The sequence below is a fragment of the Saccopteryx leptura genome, chromosome 3 (genome assembly GCF_036850995.1).
Source record: "Saccopteryx leptura isolate mSacLep1 chromosome 3, mSacLep1_pri_phased_curated, whole genome shotgun sequence".
Lineage (NCBI taxonomy): Eukaryota > Metazoa > Chordata > Mammalia > Chiroptera > Emballonuridae > Saccopteryx > Saccopteryx leptura.
Genome location: NC_089505.1, coordinates 368775514 through 368794634, shown reverse-complemented (window position 1 = coordinate 368794634; position 19121 = coordinate 368775514). Strand labels below are relative to the sequence as shown.

The 19121-nt window shown below is 63.6% G+C and overlaps 1 protein-coding gene across 1 annotated transcript in view; it reads left to right on the top strand.

The window, feature by feature from the left end:
• Nucleotides 1-19121, top strand: part of COL22A1 (collagen type XXII alpha 1 chain) — a gene marked incomplete at its 5' end in the record, with an annotated part of 223216 nt that overhangs the window by 64251 nt on the left and 139844 nt on the right. Inside the window, one exon of the mRNA XM_066372771.1 lies at nt 18738-18791. Coding sequence (XP_066228868.1) covers nt 18738-18791 — 54 coding nt within the window. The remainder of the gene's footprint in view (nt 1-18737; nt 18792-19121) is intronic.

Here is a 19121-nt window from a genome sequence, read left to right as displayed (position 1 = left end):
GGGAGGGCAGCGGGTCACGATGTCAGGACAGAGGTTCCGGAGTGGGCTGCAGAGTGGCAGGACCGGGCTGAGGGCCAGCACGGCGGGCATTCCGTGTGGAAGCATGTTAAGGCCCCGTTTGAAGTGTTAGGAAGTGTCGAAGGCTCTGTGCTCGGTCAGACATGTGGAGACATGTGGACGTAAGTGTGTGTGTCGGTGGGGGACACCAGGGGGGCTGGGGGGGCAGAGACTGGTGCAGAAGGTGAGAGGAGCGATGGAGGGGACAGAGCCACAGGTGGTGGCCGGACAGTCCAGGCAGGAGGAAGACCAGGGGGGCTCGGGAGCGCTCTCCTTGAAGAGGGGGGGCTCGGGAGCGCTCTCCTTGATAGAGGGGGGGCTCGGGAGCGCTCTCCCTGATAGAGGGGGGGGGGGGCTCGGGAGCGCTCTCCCTGATAGGAGTGCCGTGCCTTCGTCACCTTCACTGTAACAGGAGAGGCTCGCCGGGGCCTGGCACGCAGGGGTCCTTCTGAGGAGGAAAGCTTTCTGAAGCTGTTCACCTGTAAGGAGAAATAAATAAAGAGCAGAGAGTCACTAAAAATGCCCTTTTCCACTCACACCCACTGTTAAAATATACCTCCCGTCTCACAGCAGAGGCGGCCACAAAACTCTGTGGGTCACGTTTCTGTCGATTGCACCCGAGCCCAGGCCCCTGCAGACTCGGCCTGCGCTGCCCGGGGCGCCCGAGCACGTGCTGCTGGGACGGAGCTCACGTCAGCCCCCCACAGAGGGCTGCTGGGACAAACCAGGGGCCGCTCCGTCAGTCCCCACAGAGGGCTGCTGGGACAAACCAGGGGCCGCTCCGTCAGTCACTGTGGACCCACAGAGGGCTGCTGGGACAAACCAGGGGCCGCTCCATCAGTCACTGTGGACCCACAGAGGGCTGCTGGGACAAACCAGGGGCCGCTCCGTCAGTCTCTGTGGACCCACAGAGGGCTGCTGGGACAAACCAGGGGCCGCTCCGTCAGTCACTGTGGACCCACAGAGGGCTGCTGGGACAAACCAGGGGCCGCTCCGTCAGTCCCCACAGAGGGCTGCTGGGACAAACCAGGGGCCGCTCTGTCAGTCCCCACAGAGGGCTGCCGGGACAAACCAGGGGCCGCTCCATCAGTCTCTGTGGACCCACAGAGGGCTGCTGGGACAAACCAGGGGCCGCTCTGTCAGTCCCCACAGAGGCTGCTGGGACAAACCAGGGGCCACTCCGTCAGTCACTGGACACGGAGCTCTCACGTGGCCACGGAGCTCTCACGTGGCCAGCCCATTTCCTCCCTGGAGGTTCCGTTTTATTCAGTATGTTCATGTCTAGAGCTTTCTTCTAAGGAGATAAATTGAGGATGCACACAGGTATATCCACCTGTTTAACTCAGAGTAATTTATATAGGCAAGACGGGAAACACCATGACGCTCTGTAGCGGGCAAAGGGGAAATAAGTTATTGTGAGCTAAATAATGCTTGACGCCCAGGGCTGCAGAATCACCGAAGAACAGTTAACGGCCTGGAAAACACACACCATGAACTGTCTGGGCAGCAGGACCCCCGTTGGGTATGTGTGTGTGCATTTGTGACACACACACAGATTCTGGAGGCAGAGCCCATTATTAACCACTGGTTTTCTGTGGGCAGCAAAGTTGTGTGTTAATGTCCTCCTTTGTATTTCTCTCTGTCCTCACTTATTGCATAGTGAATGTCCCTTTATCTCACCCCTGTTAAAAGCCCAGGCGCACGCGTGCGCGCACGCGCACACACACACACACATACACACACACACACACACACACATGCGCGCGCGCACAGACCACTGCACGGGAACAGAGCAGTTGGAGGGGACGTGGCACACAGCACAGCGTGAACTGTGCACCGGGCCACCGGTTCAGTGACTCTGCCATGAGTGTGCGAGTCTGGGTCCCCTGATACCTGACGTGGGGCTGACGGCGGCCACCTGTGACTCGCTCCTGTGTGGTGCGAACGCACAGCACCTGGGATGCAGTGCTCACATCCGGCACCTGTCTTTAGAGCATCCTCGGCCCCTGTGGGCCCGGGGCCAGAGCACAGGGCACTCTCAGGACTCCAGGTGACCCTCGGTGATAGGACCGGGGTTGCCGGAGCCCTTGAGGTCAGGCACCAGGTCTGGGCGGTGGTTGCTGGGCAGTGGTTGCTGGGCAGTACCAACGTGCGGCTCCGGGACCAGCCTTTCTCTGACGGATGTGACGGCGTCCCCGGGCAGCAGCTGACACATCTCTGCCTCATCTGTTTTGAGGGAGCTCAGGACATGCAGCCTCAGTCTCCTGGTGCCCAGGGCCCCTTCCCTGGTGCCCGGAGCCCCGTCCCTGGTGCCCAGGACCCCTTCCCTGGTGCCCAGGACCCCTTCCCTGGTGCCCAGAGCCCCTTCCCTGGTGCCCAGGACCCCTTCCCTGGTGCCCGGAGCCCCGTCCCTGGTGCCCGGAGCCCCTTCCCTGGTGCCCAGAGCCCTGCCTGGAGCGCCGCATCCAGGGCCTGAAGCCGCGGGGGGCACCATGTAGCCGGCGACCTCATGTACCCGGTGCTGGCAGGAGCGCCGGCCGCTGAACAGACTCAGGCCCTCAGCTCTGTCCTCAGCTGACACTCTCTGCAGTTGTGCATTTTTAGCAAAGTCTGAGGCTTGGTTCTGCCACAGACGAGCTGTGTGATTTGGGGTGAGTCAGCTCCCTCTCTGAGCCTCTGCTTTCTCATCTGTAAAAGCGTGGGGGTGGGGCGAGGTGAGGCAGAAAGGTCCTGGTGGGCGCAGCCCTGGGATGTGGAACCGAGCCCCCCTCGGGTCTGAGGCCCCCCCTAGGCCCCCGTTACGGAGTTTCTGCTTTCCTTCCGGGGCTGAGTGGAGGCCAGCTGGGGCCAGGCAACCGAGTCCCAGAGGGGGGAGGTCACTGGTGACTAAGGCGCGTGAACAAGGGCGGGTTTTACAAGCTGGCTTCTTCGCTAGAATGTTCTCTCCCGAGTAATTTGCAGAGTGGTGGGTAGGGGAGGGGTGGTTGGAGGACTGGGGCAATGGGTCCGGGCATCACACGGCTCTGACTCTGGCCGCGGCTGTTTTGTATTTTTGGTGATGTGAGTCACCACCGAGAGACTGTGCTTGGCCCCTGGGAGGACCGGGCCCCGTACTAGGTGGGTCCCATACTTGATGTCTCGTCACCGAGACCCGCTTCAGGAAAGGGGCTGCCGTGCCCACTTCACCCACGAGGAGTCCGGGGCTTAGAGGTCAGGTGGCCTGCCCAAGGTCCCCGAGTCACTGAGGCGGCTAGGAGACATCTTTGCTGGTGATTGCTGAAACGAGGTCATTCCAAAAGGGAATGGATTGGGTGACCGTTCCCAGCAGCTGAGGAAACCAAGGCTCAGAGAAGGCGTGTGTCTGGCCCATGGTCACACAGCAAAAACACGGCTGGAGAACTTGGCCTCCGGACCCTGCTGGGCCTCGATGCTGCCTCTGGGGCTGCTGCTGCCCTCCCTGGGAAGCTGACCCCCTCCAGCTCCCGTGCTGCCCCCCCTCCAGCTCCCGTGCTGCCCCCCCCTCCGGCTCCCGTGCTGCCCCCCCCTCCGGCTCCCGTGCTGCCCTCCCCTCCGGCTCCCGTGCTGCCCCCCCCCCGGCTCCCGTGCTGCCCCCCCTCCGGCTCCCGTGCTGCCCCCCCCCCGGCTCCCGTGCTGCCCCCCCTCCGGCTCCCGTGCTGCCCCCCCCCGGCTCCCGTGCTGCCCCCCCTCCGGCTCCCGTGCTGCCCCCCCTCCAGCTCCCGTGCTGCCCCCCCTCCAGCTCCCGTGCTGCCCCCCCCCTCCGGCTCCCGTGCTGCCCCCCCTCCGGCTCCCGTGCTGCCCCCCCCCTCCGGCTCCCGTGCTGCCCCCCCCTCCGGCTCCCGTGCTGCCCCCCCCTCCAGCTCCCGTGCTGCCCCGCATCCACCAGGGGGTCCTTGGGGACAGGTCTCCCTCGTGTCTCAGTGTGTGTGAACTTAGACTAAGTAAGGTAAGGTGGGCAGGCAGTCTCTCAAGGGATGTTTCAAAGAGCTGCTCCCAGCCCAGGTGCTGAGGGCATGGGGGGTGAGGCAGGTGAGGAGGGGCCCTGCCTGGGGGGACAGCTGACATGGTTCAAGTGCTCACCCCATGGTCTGCAGCCCCCTCATCCAGGGGGACCACAGCCTGCAGGCGACCCAACCCAGCTTCCAGTTTGGGCTCCCTACATCAGTGGTCCCCAACCCCCGGGCTGCAGACCGGTACCGGTCCGTGGGCCATTTGGTACCGGTCTGCAGAGAAAGAATAAATAACTTACATTATTTCCGTTTTATTTATATTTAAGTCTGAACGATGTTTTATTTTTATAAAATGACCAGATTCCCTCTGTTACATCCATCTAAGACTCACTCTTGACGCTTGTCTCGGTCACGTGATACATTTATCTGTCCCACCCTAAAGGCCGGTCCGTGAAAATATTTTCTGACATTAAACTGGTCCGTGGCCCAAAAAAGGTTGGGGGTCACTGCCCTCCATGTGAACTATGCGTCCCTCCCTGGGTGACGCTGACCTCCACGTCCTTTTCAGAACAGTGGGGACGGGATGATGACAGTTCCTGCCGCGGACGGTTGCTGGGAGGGCTCAAGCAGAAAGGGTCTGACACAGCGCCTGTCCCAGCAGGCCCGGTCCCCGGGGACGCTGCCACCTGGTTGCTGTGGGAGGGGGGCCCCGGGCTGTCTCAGTGCTGACGATGAGGAGGGCGTCCGGCCCCTGCTCTGGGCCGGTTTGCAGGATTCCCGTGGCCTTGGAGAGCAGGGAGGGGTGATGACTCCCATGCCCCTCCTGCCCCTGGCTCTTCCCGGCTGAGAAAAACAACGCACACGGCGAGGACGTGGGCGTGGGTGGTGTGGGGTGGTGGGCACGGAGCCAGTGACACTCCACGGAGATGTGGTCTGCAGACCCCACTGGACCCTGCAGCGAGGACGTGGGCGTAGGTGGTGTGGGGTGGTGGGCACGGAGCCAGTGACACTCCACGGAGATGTGGTCTGCAGACCCCACTGGACCCTGCAGCGAGGACGTGGGCGTGGGTGGTGTGGGGTGGTGGGCACGGAGCCAGTGACACTCCACGGAGATGTGGTCTGCAGACCCCACTGGACCCTGCAGCGAGGACGTGGGCGTGGGTGGTGTGGGGTGGTGGGCACGGAGCCAGTGACACTCCACAGAGATGTGGTCTCAGGACCCCACTGGACCCTGCAGCGAGGACGTGGGCGTAGGTGGTGTGGGGTGGTGGGCACGGAGCCAGTGACACTCCACGGAGATGTGGTCTCAGGACCCCACTGGACCCTGCAGCGAGGACGTGGGCGTAGGTGGTGTGGGGTGGTGGGCACGGAGCCAGTGACACTCCACGGAGATGTGGTCTGCAGACCCCACTGGACCCTGCAGCGAGGACGTGGGCGTGGGTGGTGTGGGGTGGTGGGCACGGAGCCAGAGACACTCCACGGAGATGTGGTCTGCAGACCCCACTGGACCCTGCAGCGAGGACGTGGGCGTAGGTGGTGTGGGGTGGTGGGCACGGAGCCAGTGACACTCCATGGAGATGTGGTCTCAGGACCCCACTGGACCCTGCAGCGAGGACGTGGGCGTGGGTGGTGTGGGGTGGTGGGCACGGAGCCAGTGACACTCCACGGAGATGTGGTCTCAGGACCCCACTGGACCGTGAGCCCCACGGGTGGAAAAAGATTTAGAAACAACAGAAACAGGGGCCAGAGTGTGCAGTTTCCAGGGCGCTTTCTGGTGGCGCCCTGTCCCCCTTCCTGGACCCACAGCGCCCTCTGGTGTTGGGAAGCCAGAGCGTCGGCTCCAGTTCCGCTCTGCAGGGCTCCTGTCTCTGTGATCTCTGTCTGGGGAGGTCCCTGCCCTCCTCTCTGGGGCGGGCCTCCTGTCCTGGCCTCTGGGAGGAAGGAGGACAAAGAGCCTCGGCTTTGTGCTCACACAGGGCTCGGGTGTTGGGAAGAACGCAGGGCTGGGAATCGAGCAGACCTGGTGTGGATCCCAGCTCTGCAGGGGCTGGGTGAGCTTCCGTTAGGGGCTCTCTGGGCCTGACCGATGAGGCCTTCCTCATCCTAGAGTGGGGCCATGGATGACCACCCCCACCCCCACCCTGGGGCTGTGGTGCGGAGCAGGGGAGGTTGATCATGCTTGTGAAAGCACTTGGCTTCATCCTTGGCACAGGGCAGGTGTCTGTAAAAATCTGTCCCCTGTCTTTATTCCTTTCCTCTTCCCGCCAGAAGGTAGACAGAGTGACATATCTCTTTCTTCGATGCATGGCATTTACGTACTTCATGCACAGGGAAAAGGGGTGGGTTCGCAGAGGTCCATTCACCACCAGTTCAGTGGAGGAGGCGTGCACTCAAAGTCCGGCCACATGGTTATCTTTTCAGAGAGTGGTTCTTCTTGCTGGTCCTCCAGCGAGTCCGGCGGAGCGACCTCTGTCCCTGTGCTGTTAAGCACCCAGAAGGTGACAGCCTGTCAGGAGCCCCTGTCAAGGCTGCACAGTGTTGGGGACAGGGGAGCAGACAGCCGTCACATCAGTGAAGCACTCTGAGGGTTTCCTAGGAGCCTCAGTGTTTACCGCTGGGGGTGCTCGGACGACACCCGCACACGGCTGGGGAATTACCCCCGGCACAGCTCCTGGGGAGGGAGAAACAGCAGCAGGGCTCCGCTCTGGACCAGGATTCTTCACACAGAACAGCACAGCAAGAAGACGGGGCAGCCTGATGGAAAACTGCATCACACGAGCCAGACGGATGTGAGTGGGAACGGGACGGGCCGACGATGCGGAGACGAGCACGGACGTCACGGGGGCGGGACAGTGGACGAGGAAGCCGAGCGCGGACGTCACGCGGACGGGACAGCGGACGAGGAAGCCGAGCGCGGACGTCACGCGGACCGGACAGCGGACGAGGAAGCCGAGCGCGGACGTCGCGCGGACAGGACAGCGGACGAGGAAGCCGAGCGCGGACGTCACGCAGGCGGGACAGCGGACGAGGAAGCCGAGCGCAGACGTCACGCGGACGGGACAGCGGACCAGGAAGCCGAGCGCGGACGTCGCGCGGACAGGACAGCGGACGAGGAAGCCGAGCGCGGACGTCACGCGGGCGGGACAGCGGACCAGGAAGCCGAGCGCGGACGTCACGCGGGCGGGACAGCGGACGAGGAAGCCGTGTGTGCTCACGCGTAAACAGGGTGCGCAGTGCAGAAACGGGCCCATCGGGGCCACGGGATCCGGGACGGTTTATGTACGTTGTCACTTGCCCTGCGTGGTGCTGCTGTATTAGTACATCTCAAATGTGTAACCAAAGAATGGGCCTTAATCTCAATATACTGAAAACCTTTTGTGTGTGTGTGTGTGCATGTGTGTGTGTGTGTTTGTGTGTGTGTGTATTTTTCTGAAGCTGGAAACGGGGAGGCAGTCAGACAGACTCCCGCATGCGCCCGACCAGGATCCACCCGGCATGCCCACCGGGGGGCGATGCTCTGCCCATCTGGGGCGTCGCTCTGTTGTGACCAGAGCCACTCTAGCGCTTGAGGCAGAGGCCATGGAGCCATCCTCAGTGCCCGGGCCATCTTTGCTCCAATGGAGCCTCGGCTGCGGGAGGGGAAGAGAGAGACAGAGAGGAAGGAGAGGGGGAGGGGTGGAGAAGCAGATGGGTGCTTCTTCTGTGTGCCCTGGCAGGGAATCAAACCCAGGACTTCTGCACGCCAGGCTGACGCTCTACCACTGAGCCAACCGGCCAGGGCCTATACTGAAAACCTTTTAAATATAGGATATTCATACTTGTTCATGGGTGAAATCCAAAAGCCTTATGACATGGAGGGAGGAGCCCTCTCTCCCTCGTGCTGGGGATTTGCTGGGTGGTGCTGACGGGTGGGGCAGCGGCTGAGGGTCAGGCTGTGGGGACCTGGCACTGCCCGGCCTGCGGTAGAACCCTGGAGAGGTCATTCTCCTTCTCGGCACCTCCGTGTCCTCACCTGTACGCTGAAGGTGACAGAGACACCACCGCGGGCCTGCGAGGCCGATGTGAGGGTTCAGGGAGGGTGTGTGACCGAGGACAGACCTCAGGGGGCACCTGGGGAATGACAACTTCAGGAGGCAGTAGCGAGAATCCGGTCTGAGCCATCCGGGCGCTGGGTGCCCCGAGCGCCCAACTCAGGCACGTTTCTTTAGTTCCGAGGGAAGGCACGCAGTATTTCTGCTGCGAAGTCTGGAGCCGGGTGCTCCTGCCCCTTCCCCGGGCGGAGGGCTGGGAGGACAGTGCAGAAACCCCTTGCTGCATCCTGCCGGGCAGGGAGCCCGAGAAGGGGAAGGGGGCACTCAGAAGTCGGCCGAGATGGACGCTGTGATTGGCGTTGCAGGACGGAGTCCAGGCTCGCCTCTGCCTGCGTCCCCCGCCCCGGCTCAGACGTGGGGGGGTTGGTGTGTCTCCTGCGGGGTCCCTTGTCTTCCCTAGAAAAGCAGCTGGTGTCAATGGTACCGTCGGAGCGGGGCAGGGTGTAGAGGAAGGCCTTCAGGCAGGGACTGGCCGGGACCGGGGCGTGGAGGTGGGACAGGCTGTGTACTGAAGGCACTCGGTTTCCCTGGCACGGAAGGGCACAGGGCACAGGGCACAGGGCGGGGAGAGGGCCTGACAGCCCCTCACGGAGTTGGGCTCAGACCTCAGAGACGCCCAGGGCCCTTGAGACCCGTGGGGATGGATCTGGGGCAGTGTCCCGGACCGCCCGGGTCAGAGGTTCATTACTCAGCGTTTGCTAGAGGGAGAAAAACCTGAAAACAACAGCCACCAAAAAGCCCTTCCTTAAGCATTTTCACAGAAACCCATATGGCAGTGAATGCAGCCACACACGGGTCGGCGCTGCGATTTCACAGCATGGTGCTCCAGACAGACGGAGCCGGCGGCCAGCCCGAGAACTCAGCTGAACCGTGCGGCCACGCGGAGGCGGCAGCCTGGGGGTCGCGCACACACCGGCGCCCTGTCTTCCTTGGTTTTCTCCCCCCCCTTTTTTTTTAACGGGGACTGTACACCTGGCAGGGGATGAGCTGAGCTGGGGAGAGAGCAGTCTGAACCGGACTCAGAGCACAGGCTGTTTGGACCTCCCAGGACGCCCTGAGGAGGCGGCCAGAGCCCGGTGCGGGCACCCGAGGGCTCCGTAGCCGTGGCGACCGAGTGTCTGTGTGGGCCGGCTCACCACGGAGCCGAGGAAGGAGGGTGCCACCAGGAAACCGCGGGAAGGGGGGCCCCGGCCCTGGTGATGAGGTTGAGGAGGGGGTGTCGGCCCGGATGGGCAGCAGGCTGGGGCGGCCTGCCCCCAGGCCTGAAGGAAGAAGTAGATTCCGCACCTGTTCCTTCCAAACGCCCCCGAGGAGGCCGGCGCTCCGTTTTCTGAGTTGAACTTGAGTAGGGTCCTCCACAGCGCGGTGGACTGTGGAGCGTCCAGCTGCTCGGGCGAGGCAGCCGGCTGGAGGGGCACTGGCCCCGGCGGAGGGCCAGAGGGCCTAGACGTGCATCCTTTGGCCTAACCTCGCTGTCCCGTTTGAAACACGCGAGTGTGGGGATTACGTTTGATTCTAGAAGGCTGATGTTGTCTCGCCGTTCTCCGCCAGCCACCGCTGGGCCCCTCCGTGTCACCTGGCAGATGAACTTGGCATTGTTTGGAGTGTGTTTCCCATCTGCCAGGATGGGGCCCCAAGCGACCCTGCCCCCCACCCGCCTCCTGCTGATTCTTGGCTCATCTTCCCGGGGGACACGCTGTGGACGTGCCTGTGTCCCCGACAGTGGCTCTTCCTTCATGCACGTGCACCGTCCCCCCTGCCTGTGCAAACCCTGGGGGACACGCTGTGGACGTGCCTGTGTCCCCGACAGTGGCTCTTCCTTCGTGCACGTGCACCGTCCCCCCTGCCTGTGCAAACCCTGGGGGACACGCTGTGGACGTGCCTGTGTCCCCGACAGTGGCTCTTCCTTCGTGCATGTGCACTGTCCCCCCTGCCTGTGGAAACCCTGGGGGTGCTTCCCACCCCCAGGCTTCTAGGCATCGCCGTGGAGCAGGTGGTTCCGTGGGCACCGTCTCAGTCACCCCTCCCGAGGGGGCAGGGGGCAGGCACTACTGCTCCCCATTCAGGGCCGGGCACCGTGTGACAGGGCCGGAGACAGGGCCAGAGAGGGACCGCCATGTGAGGGTCCTGGCGTATGGTTAATTCGGCCGTCAGCACCGGAGAGGGAAGGTCGGGGTTAGGAGATGCTGCAGGTTCTAGGGAAGACATCGCTCTGGTCATGGGGCAGCTCCTCGGGCCGAGCAGTGAGCAGCTAGGAGTGCTGGTCCCACTCAGCCCTGCCCCCGACCAGCCCCCGCCGGAGCTCACGGCAGGCCCTCTCCGGGGTCCTGCTGCAGGGGACAGCGGGTCTGCCCGCCCGGCGACCCTGCTCTGGAGCCAACGTGCCCGGCACGTCTGGCACCGGCCGCAGCGTAACAGCACGGCCCTGCCCACCTGAGCCAGCTCTTCCTTCGGCGGTTTTTCCAGGCAGGGGCTCTGTTTGAGGTTGTGAGGTGAGGTTCCAGGGAGCTGGAACTGGACCACAAAGGGGGTGGAGAATGCAGAGAGGGCTCTGCGGCAGGCGGAGCTTCTTCCCGGGGCCGCCCTTCCGGAGCGGTGACCAGGACAGGTCCCCAGGCCCCACAGGGAGGTGCTCCTGCCTCTCAGGAGCCTCTGCTCTCGGTGAAGGACGTGCCATAGCAAGGCGCAGGGGGCGCGCCGTCGTCCCAGCAGTCCTTTCTGGAGGGCAGGGTGGGCACACAGCGACAGCCCCGCCATGTGGCCACCAGCACTTGGGGGTCTCGTCTGAAACGGTGCCACGCCGTGGGAAGAATGACCACGTCAGCCCGTTCTTGACCTCTAGATACGGGCCAGGCCCTGCAGCGCACGAGTCTCAGCCGCTTGCAGCCCCTTCGAGGGGTCTGGGGCATGTCCACGGTCACAGCGCTGACGGGGGAGTGGGGCAGAGGCCGTGTCTGTCTGTCTGCCGGACTCTAGACCCCCACCCTCAACCGGTTCTCCCACAACGATGCCCAGACCTGAGCGTCCTTGACCCGGTGGGAATCCGCCTACGTAGGGACTGCATCAGAAAGGGTCAGAGCCACACGACACAAGTCGTGTGTGTGTGTGTGTGTGTGTGTGTGTGTGTGTGTGTGTGTGTGTTCGTAGGTGTGACCCTCTGGGGCCTGTTCCTGCCCTTGGCCTTCGCTCTGGGTCCCCTCTGACCCTCTGGGGCCTGTTCCTGCCCTTGGCCTTCGCTCTGGGTCCCCTCTGACCCTCTGGGGCCTGTTCCTGCCCTTGGCCTTCGCTCTGGGTCCCCTCTGACCCTCTGGGGCCTGTTCATGCCCTTGGCCTTCGCTCTGGGTCCCCTCTGACCCTCTGGGGCCTGTTCCTGCCCTTGGCCTTCGCTCTGGGTCCCCTCTGACCCTCTGGGGCCTGTTCATGCCCTTGGCCTTCACCCTAGGTCCCCTCCTCTGTGCACGACTGGTGTCATCAGCCCCCGGCTCCTACTCTCAGCCTGTGCGTCGATGTCCATTGTTCATGGTCATCGTGTCGGATACTGTGGTCCAGGGCCTTCTATTTTTATAGTAGTGATTAAGGGGTTTAGGGTAAAACAAGTTAGCTGCTTGGGCGCCCTCAAACGGCGTGGTAGGTTGCGGGCAGAATGCCGAGGGTTGAAGTAAATCAAGGCGCCGCGGGCCCCTGTCCGTGGTGCTCAGGGCACAGTGGGGACGTTTGGAGGTCACGGGCTCTCGCAGCCCCAGGCAGAGCTGCGACAGGGGGGTCTGCACTTTTCACCAGCTCCGTCAGACACTCAGACACTTGCCAAGTCTACTGGGCCGGTCCCAGGACCCAGGGCTGCCTAGGAGGGTGGGGGCACTTCTGTGGAGGGCCGATGCCGGACGGCTGGACCGCTGGGCCGCGAGGACAGCAGAGGCGGAGGGCGAGGACCCTAGACACTGACCGGCTGGGTGAGACCCCGCCCAGCTGGGTGACACTTCGCAGTTACCCCACCCCTGGGACCCCCGCTTCTCTCATCTATAAAACGGCCACTGTCATCTTAGCCGCCTCCGAGGGGGGTTATGAGGATGGAGTGGGCTCGTGTAAATAAATGAGTTGTGTTTGAGAAAAGTGCTCAGCAATGCTGAGTGTTGTCATCGTCACAGCAGCATGGCGCTCCATTTTTTTTAATGCAGCCGGTGACGTCCTCTGTGTCCTGTGCACCAGGGAGGTCCCAGCCCCCGGGGCAGCCGCCCACTGGGAGATGCCAGGTCCTGTCCCCTGAGAAGGACTTTACTTTCCTGTCCCCTGGGGAAGCCTGGGGGTGTTACTAGACGGCGTGTCCCGGTGGGGCTGACTTACAGGTGGGGGTGGTCTTCACTCTCTTCGGTTCAGCCTCAGCAGTCCTCCGAGCATCTCCCCAAGGGTAACAGCAGCTCCTGTATTCACAAGTCCCGCGCACCCACTCACTAGGTGGGGGCAGACATCACGGTCCTCGTTTTACGAGCTTGTGAGCCACGTGACCGGGAGCAGGTGCGCTTCTCTCTCGACGTGGCCAAGCCTGGACCTGAGTGCTTGTCGTCTGACCCTGCAGCCTCCTTTCGTCAGTCCCGAGAAGTGGTTCTCAAACGTTGACCGGGAGTCCGACTCATTGGGAACCCTTATGAGACCAACAGGCCAGGCCCGTCCCGAGTGCTGGACTCAGTGGGGCTGGCCGGGGCCGGGAATCTGCCTTCCAGACCAGGCCGGGCAGTGCTGGTGCTGCTGGACTCAGTGGGGCCGGGACTCTGCCTTCCAGACCAGGCCGGGCAATGCGGGTGCTGCTGGACTCAGTGGGGCTGGCCAGGGCCGGGACTCTGCCTTCCAGACCAGGCCGGGCAGTGCTGGTGCTGCTGGACTCAGTGGGGCCGGGAATCTGCCTTCCAGACCAGGCCGGGCAGTGCTGGTGCTGCTGGACTCAGTGGGGCCGGGAATCTGCCTTCCAGACCAGGCCGGGCAGTGCTGGTGCTGCTGGACTCAGTGGGGCCGGGACTCTGCCTTCCAGACCAGGCCGGGCAATGCTGGTGCTGCTGAACTCAGTGGGGCCGGGACTCTGCCTCCCAGACCAGGCCGGGCAATGCTGGTGCTGCTGGACTCAGTGGGGCTGGCCGGGGCCGGGAATCTGCCTTCCAGACCAGGCCGGGCAATGCTGGTGCTGCTGGTCCCAGAGCTACACCGGGGCCGGGAATCTGCCTTCCAGACCAGGCCGGGCAATGCTGGTGCTGCTGGTCCCGGAGCCACACCGGGGACCCTGCCCAGAGGGCGTCTCGGACCCCTCCTGAAGGGTCAGCTCTGGCTCCCAGCAAATGCACCAAGAACACTCACATCACTCCTCTAGCCGTGAAGCAGTTTCTTTGTCAGCATTTAGGAAAAGGCCCTGAGAGTTAATTAACCGAAAACAGGGGAAACACCTGTTCTCTCTTTTCTCTGTGTTTTGCCCAGTGAGGTGTCCACGCAGTTCCTGGAGCTCTACTTCTGCCAGTGGGCGTGGGCGGGTCGCTTCCTGCCAGCTGTCCCTCTCCCGCCTGCTCCGATGAGATCACGGAGGCTGCTGTGTGGGGGTGCGGCGGGGGGAGGGGGTGGTGGCAGGGAAGTCAGAGCTTGACTTGGAACTGAGGCCCAGATGTTGAGTCCCAGCTGCCAGCGTCCACAGCGGGTCGCCCCTGTCCCAGCGCCGGTCACCTTCCTTACCGGGTCTCCGGTGCACTGTCATCATCCTCTCCACCGGAGCGATTTCCTTCTCCCAGGTGAAGAATGAGGTTTGGATCATTCACCCAAAGCCACAGCATCCGCTTTCCCCGTGTGCAAGCAAAGCCCTTCCTCCGGCACCTCTTGGGGCACCCTACCCACCAGCTGGGGCCGAGCACCAACGCTCCTGGCCTCCCCCTTCCAGCGGGGGTGGGGTGCAGGCCCAGAAGGGGCGCCCCTTGTCTGCCCAGGGGGAGTGGCTGCAGGGGGTCCAGACCCTTCTCCCTCCATCGGGTGCTCTCCTCCACCCTCTGCTTTTTCTCTTCTCGCCCCCTTTCTCTCCTTTTTCCTCTTTCTCTCTCTCACTCTTTCTTCCTTCCCCCTCTTCCTTCCCCCTCTTCCTTCTCCCTCTTCCTTCCTTCCTTCCTTCCTTCCTTCCTTCCTTCCTTCCTTCCTTCCTTCCTTCCTTCCTTCCTTCCTTCCTTCCTTCCTTCCTCCCCTCCCTCCCTCCCTCCCTCCCTCCCTCCCTGTTTCTTTCCTTTTTCTGTATTTTATTGTGGATTCTTAGCTACATGTATTTTGTCTACAAACCTCCCCGTGCCTGACCTCACGAACTCCCAGACAGCCCGTCTCCTGGACATTTAGTTCACTGTCCGGCCCCGCGGCCTTGGGGGAGTGCTCCCGTTCCCAAGGGCAGACAGCAGACACCTGGGGTTTTCATGCTGTTTTGAGCTGACAGTTTGCATCTTGATTCCCCTCCCACCTGACAGCCGCGTGAGCCCGTCTCAGGGATGCTGACACTGGGCTCCGAGAGGCGGAGGGCCTTTCCTGTGGGACAGGGGCAGCAGCCTGGGGCCCCGACGTCCTCTGTCAAAGCCGCTGCAGGACGCTGGTGGGGAGAGCGGCTGGAGGGTTTGGGAAGGTGTGTCACGGGCCGGCGGTCGGCTGTGACGTCCAGGTCAGGTGACACTAAAACATGAAACCACGTGGGTTAGGTCGACCTGTTCTTGGGGACACAGTTTTGGTAAGAGCAGGCACCCACCTCACGAGCGGCCGGGCCTTCTGAGATGTGGAAGTGGAGCTTTCTCAGCAGGGTCTCTTTGTAGGGGGCTGTCTGGGTCTTCCTAACCCCGTGAGGTAAGATGCAAAGAGAGACGTCACCCTCGCAAACGAAGAAGACGCTCGCCTCTCCGAGGCCCCTGCTCACTTGGCTACGGAATACACAGCAAGGGTAGCCACCCCCTTGCCCAGGCGGAAGCGGCCGGTTCTGGGACACCAGTCATCTCGAAGCAGTTTGCCCAGCTGCCCACGACCCCAGGAGACACAGGCCCCGCAGCCTGGTCCACGTGCCCCGTTCACAGAAGGAGACGGACTCGTGCCCTGCACACAGAATGAGACGGACTCGTGCCCCGCTCACAGGAGGAGGCGGACCCGTGCCCTGCACACAGGAGGAGGCGGACCCGTGCCCCGCTCACAGGAGGAGGCGGACCCGTGCCCCGCACACAGGAGGAGGCGGACCCGTGCCCCGCTCACAGGAGGAGGACTCGTGCCCCGCTCACAGGAGGAGGCGGACCCGTGCCCCGCACACAGGAGGAGGCGGACCCGTGCCCCGCTCACAGGAGGAGGCGGACCCGTGCCCCGCTCACAGGAGGAGGCGGACTCGGCGCATGTCACCGCCTCGGCCAAGGGGGGCGCTCCTGAGCGATGGCGGCAGCGTGTGCGGGTGCAGCTGGGCTCTCGAGACCTCTGGGCTTCTCCAGCACCCTGCTGGTCACATTGTCCCTGGGGCTGCGCACCCCCATGCTGGCCTTGCAGTCGGAGGGTCTCCCTGTCGTCACCCCTGCCCCTGCAAGGCCGCAGGACTCTGGTCGGAACTGACGTGCTCAGAGCGCAGTGGGCAGAGGTCACACTGATGCTGACCTCACACAGCTCCTGCATGCTGACCTCACACAACTCCCACCATGGGAATGGCAGAGAGCACACACTCAGTCACTGGTTGGGCAGCTACGAGGGACCACCAGCAAGGGTGGACTTGTGACACCTGTGGGCGGAGAGAAGATTCCGGAACTCTCCGGGCTCCTCCCTGGCTCCCTTTATTAGACAATCCTGGGAGCCCCAGTGCCCTCCCCCCTTTACTCTGGAGGCAGGGCCCCACCCGGACACCCCTCCTCCGCCTGCAGCTGCAGCAGCCGGTAGGCAGGTTGGCCTTCCAGGGACCCACCATCCTAACCGGGAAAGCCAGCCCTGGAGCCGACCCGGCCTCCCCTCGGTGAAGGTCCTCGTCCCCTGTGACAGCCCCCGGGGCGGACCGTGACCCCGGCCCTCACGTGTGGAGCAGTGGAGGTGAGCGGGCTGCTGCCCCTGCCGGGCCGTCTGCTCAGCCCCGTGCGGGGTGCGGCCGGGGGCAGACGTGGGCCTTGCAAATGGACCGGGAGTGGGGGCTGAACCCACCTGCTGCTGACCCCCAGCATCCTGGCTTCACCCCAGGTCCCGCCTCCTGTGGGGCAGGGGCCGGAGCGCCAGAACTTTCCCAGGGAAGTGTGGGGAAACACTGGGCAGGAGACCCCTGGAGAGGGTGGATGGGGCGTCTGCTGCCCAGCCGGCCTCACCTGCTTGTGCCAACCCCTGGGGGCCACGAGGGAGCCGCTGGGGGCCACGAGGAAGCCTCTGGGGGCCACGAGGAAGCCACTGGTGTGGCCACGAGGAAGCCACTGGGGGCCACGAGGAAGCCACTGGGGGCCACGAGGAAGTCACTGGTGTGGCTACGAGGAAGCCACTGGGGGCCACGAGGAAGCCACTGGTGTGGCCACGAGGAAGCCACTGGGGGCCACGAGGAAGTCACTGGTGTGGCTACGAGGAAGCCACTGGTGTGGCCACGAGGAAGCCACTGGGGGCCACGAGGAAGTCGCTGGTGTGGCCACGAGGAAGCCACTGGGGGCCACGAGGAAGCCACTGGGGGCCACGAGGAAGCCACGGTCACCGTGCTCGTGGGCCCTGTGCACAGTGGGGACAGCCGCAGTCTGCCGGACGGCTGAGCGTCCCGTGAACAGCTGTGTGTGGCTCGCTGCTCAGGGCTGTGAGGACGAGGGGGGCTGACTCCGGGGCCCAGGGTCCACGCTCGCATGCCAGCACCGTGCCCCTGTGCTGGCCATGGAGCTGCCTCCCCTCACAGACCGCGGCGTGTCAACAGCAGGTGCAGCCCACAGAACCGTGGGGACAGACGGAGTGCGCAGGTGCGGGCGAGGCTCAGGGAGACATGGGGCCGGCCACGTCTGCAGCGCCCCTGCCGTCTTACTGTACTGATAACATCTTGCTGTTGCTGTTAGGTCAGCCAGGGTTAGTACTAGTTCACGAAAACTATGCCAATTAGTGCTCGGTCAGAGCTCGGGGCCTCGGGCATCACTTCCGTCTGCACTGTCACCTCTCAACCTGTGGCTGAGTTTGGAAACAGCCGGTGGGAGGCGGGATCCGTCCTCGTGCTGATGTACAGATGGGGGCTGCCCCAGGTGCTGCCCCTCTCAGAAGGGTGGTGGGGGGGGTCTGACCCCAGGAAACACCCCCCACGGGCTCCCACTTGTCTCAAGGACGTGGCCACCACAGAAGACCCTGGGCCCCTTCTTCCTGCCCCCGTGCCCCCGAGGACCAGGGCGCGTCTTCCGCGGACACCTCCCGCCGAGCCCAGAGCCCGCCCGTCCGAGACGGCCTTGGTCAGTCAGTCAGTGAGGCTGACTCTCCACTCTGGCTCCTTGGAACCGCTGCGCTGGGCAGCCTGGCCCCTGTCCACAGGTGCACTGGTTTGGTGTCACACGGAAATGTGACCGGAATGCGGAGAGCAGGGCTGGAGATCGTGGAGGGACCCTCGATTGGAATGAGACATGGGGGGAGAGGGCCCGGAAGCCTGAGTCCCCTGTTTTGAAGTTGACCCAGTAACTCTCAAGGAGCGTGTTTGGGGGGGGGATGTGAGCAGCCTGGCCTGGTCTCCTCTCCCCCACCCCCAGGGTGTGCTTGCCACAGGCTTCTGTGTGATTCCTTCCTGTGGAGTTTGCCCAGCCTAAAAATATTAAGTGTCCTAGTCCATCAGCTCTCCCCTGGGGACAGTTTTGGCTCCCAGGGGCACTTGGCTGTCTCCGGAGACATTTTTGGTTGTCACGCTAGGGATGCTGCCGGTCATCCCACAGTGCCCAGGGCAGCCCCCCAACCAAGAATCAGGCAGCCCAGCCGGGCTCTGCTCCCCGTGGGCGGCACTGAGCTGGGAGTGAGGTGGCCACACTCCGCGCGAGGGCAGGGACCTGGGCCGGGGCTCCTCCCCTCACACTGTCAGGTGCGCTCACTCCGCGTGGCGGTCTCGTTGAACGAGGAGCTGCAGCCCAGTGGGTCTGGAGGGCAGTCTGAGGACCTGCGTTTGTGACGCTCTCCCAGGTGATGCCCAGCCTGCAGGTTGGTGGACCATTCTCTGAGGAGCAAAATCTGGGCCACGGTCCTGCCTGGCCTGTGTCCACTGTGCCACCATGCCAGGAGCCTATTTCCTGTGTCCACTGTGCCACCATGCCAGGAGCCTGTCCCCGTGTCCACTGTGCCACCATGCCAGGAGCCTGTCCCCGTGTCCACTGTGCCACCATGCCAGGAGCCTGTCCCCGTGTCCACTGTGCCACCATGCAGGAGCCTGTCTCCGTGTCCCCATGTCCACTGTGCCACCATGCCAGGATCCTGTCTCTGTGTCCCCATGTCCACTGTGCCACCATGCCAAGAGCCTGTCCCCGTGTCCACTGTGCCACCATGCCAGGAGCCTGTCCCGTGTCCACTGTGCCACCCTGCCAGGAGCCTGTCCCCGTGTCCACTGTGCCACCATGCCAGGAGCCTGTTCCCGTGTCACCCTCTTCCTGTAGTAATGGCTGTTCTCTTCCTGTCATCCTAGGGTTCCCTGGGCCCACCCGGTCCCCCTGGGAGAGATGGCAGCAAAGGCGTGAGGGTACGTGTGCTCCGACTGCCCTTCCCACACGACAGTGCTGCGCGGGCGACCTCCGGGCAGAGCCCCCGCCCTTTGCTGGGGTGGCCTTTGCCAGGGCCGGGCCCGAGCTCGGGCTCACGTGTGTTAGCATCTTCCCGGGTCCCTGGAGGTCAGCCCAGTGATTCTGACAACCCAGCAGCAGCTGATGCCACCGGGCACCGCCTGCCTGTCCTTGGAAGCTGTGCCCCAGCTCGTTGATGAGCCATTCTGTGTGGGAGGTCTTGGGGTCCCCAGTGCCCAGACTTGGATCCCAGTTGAGATCCAGGGTGAGGGATTTGCCCACGACCCCAG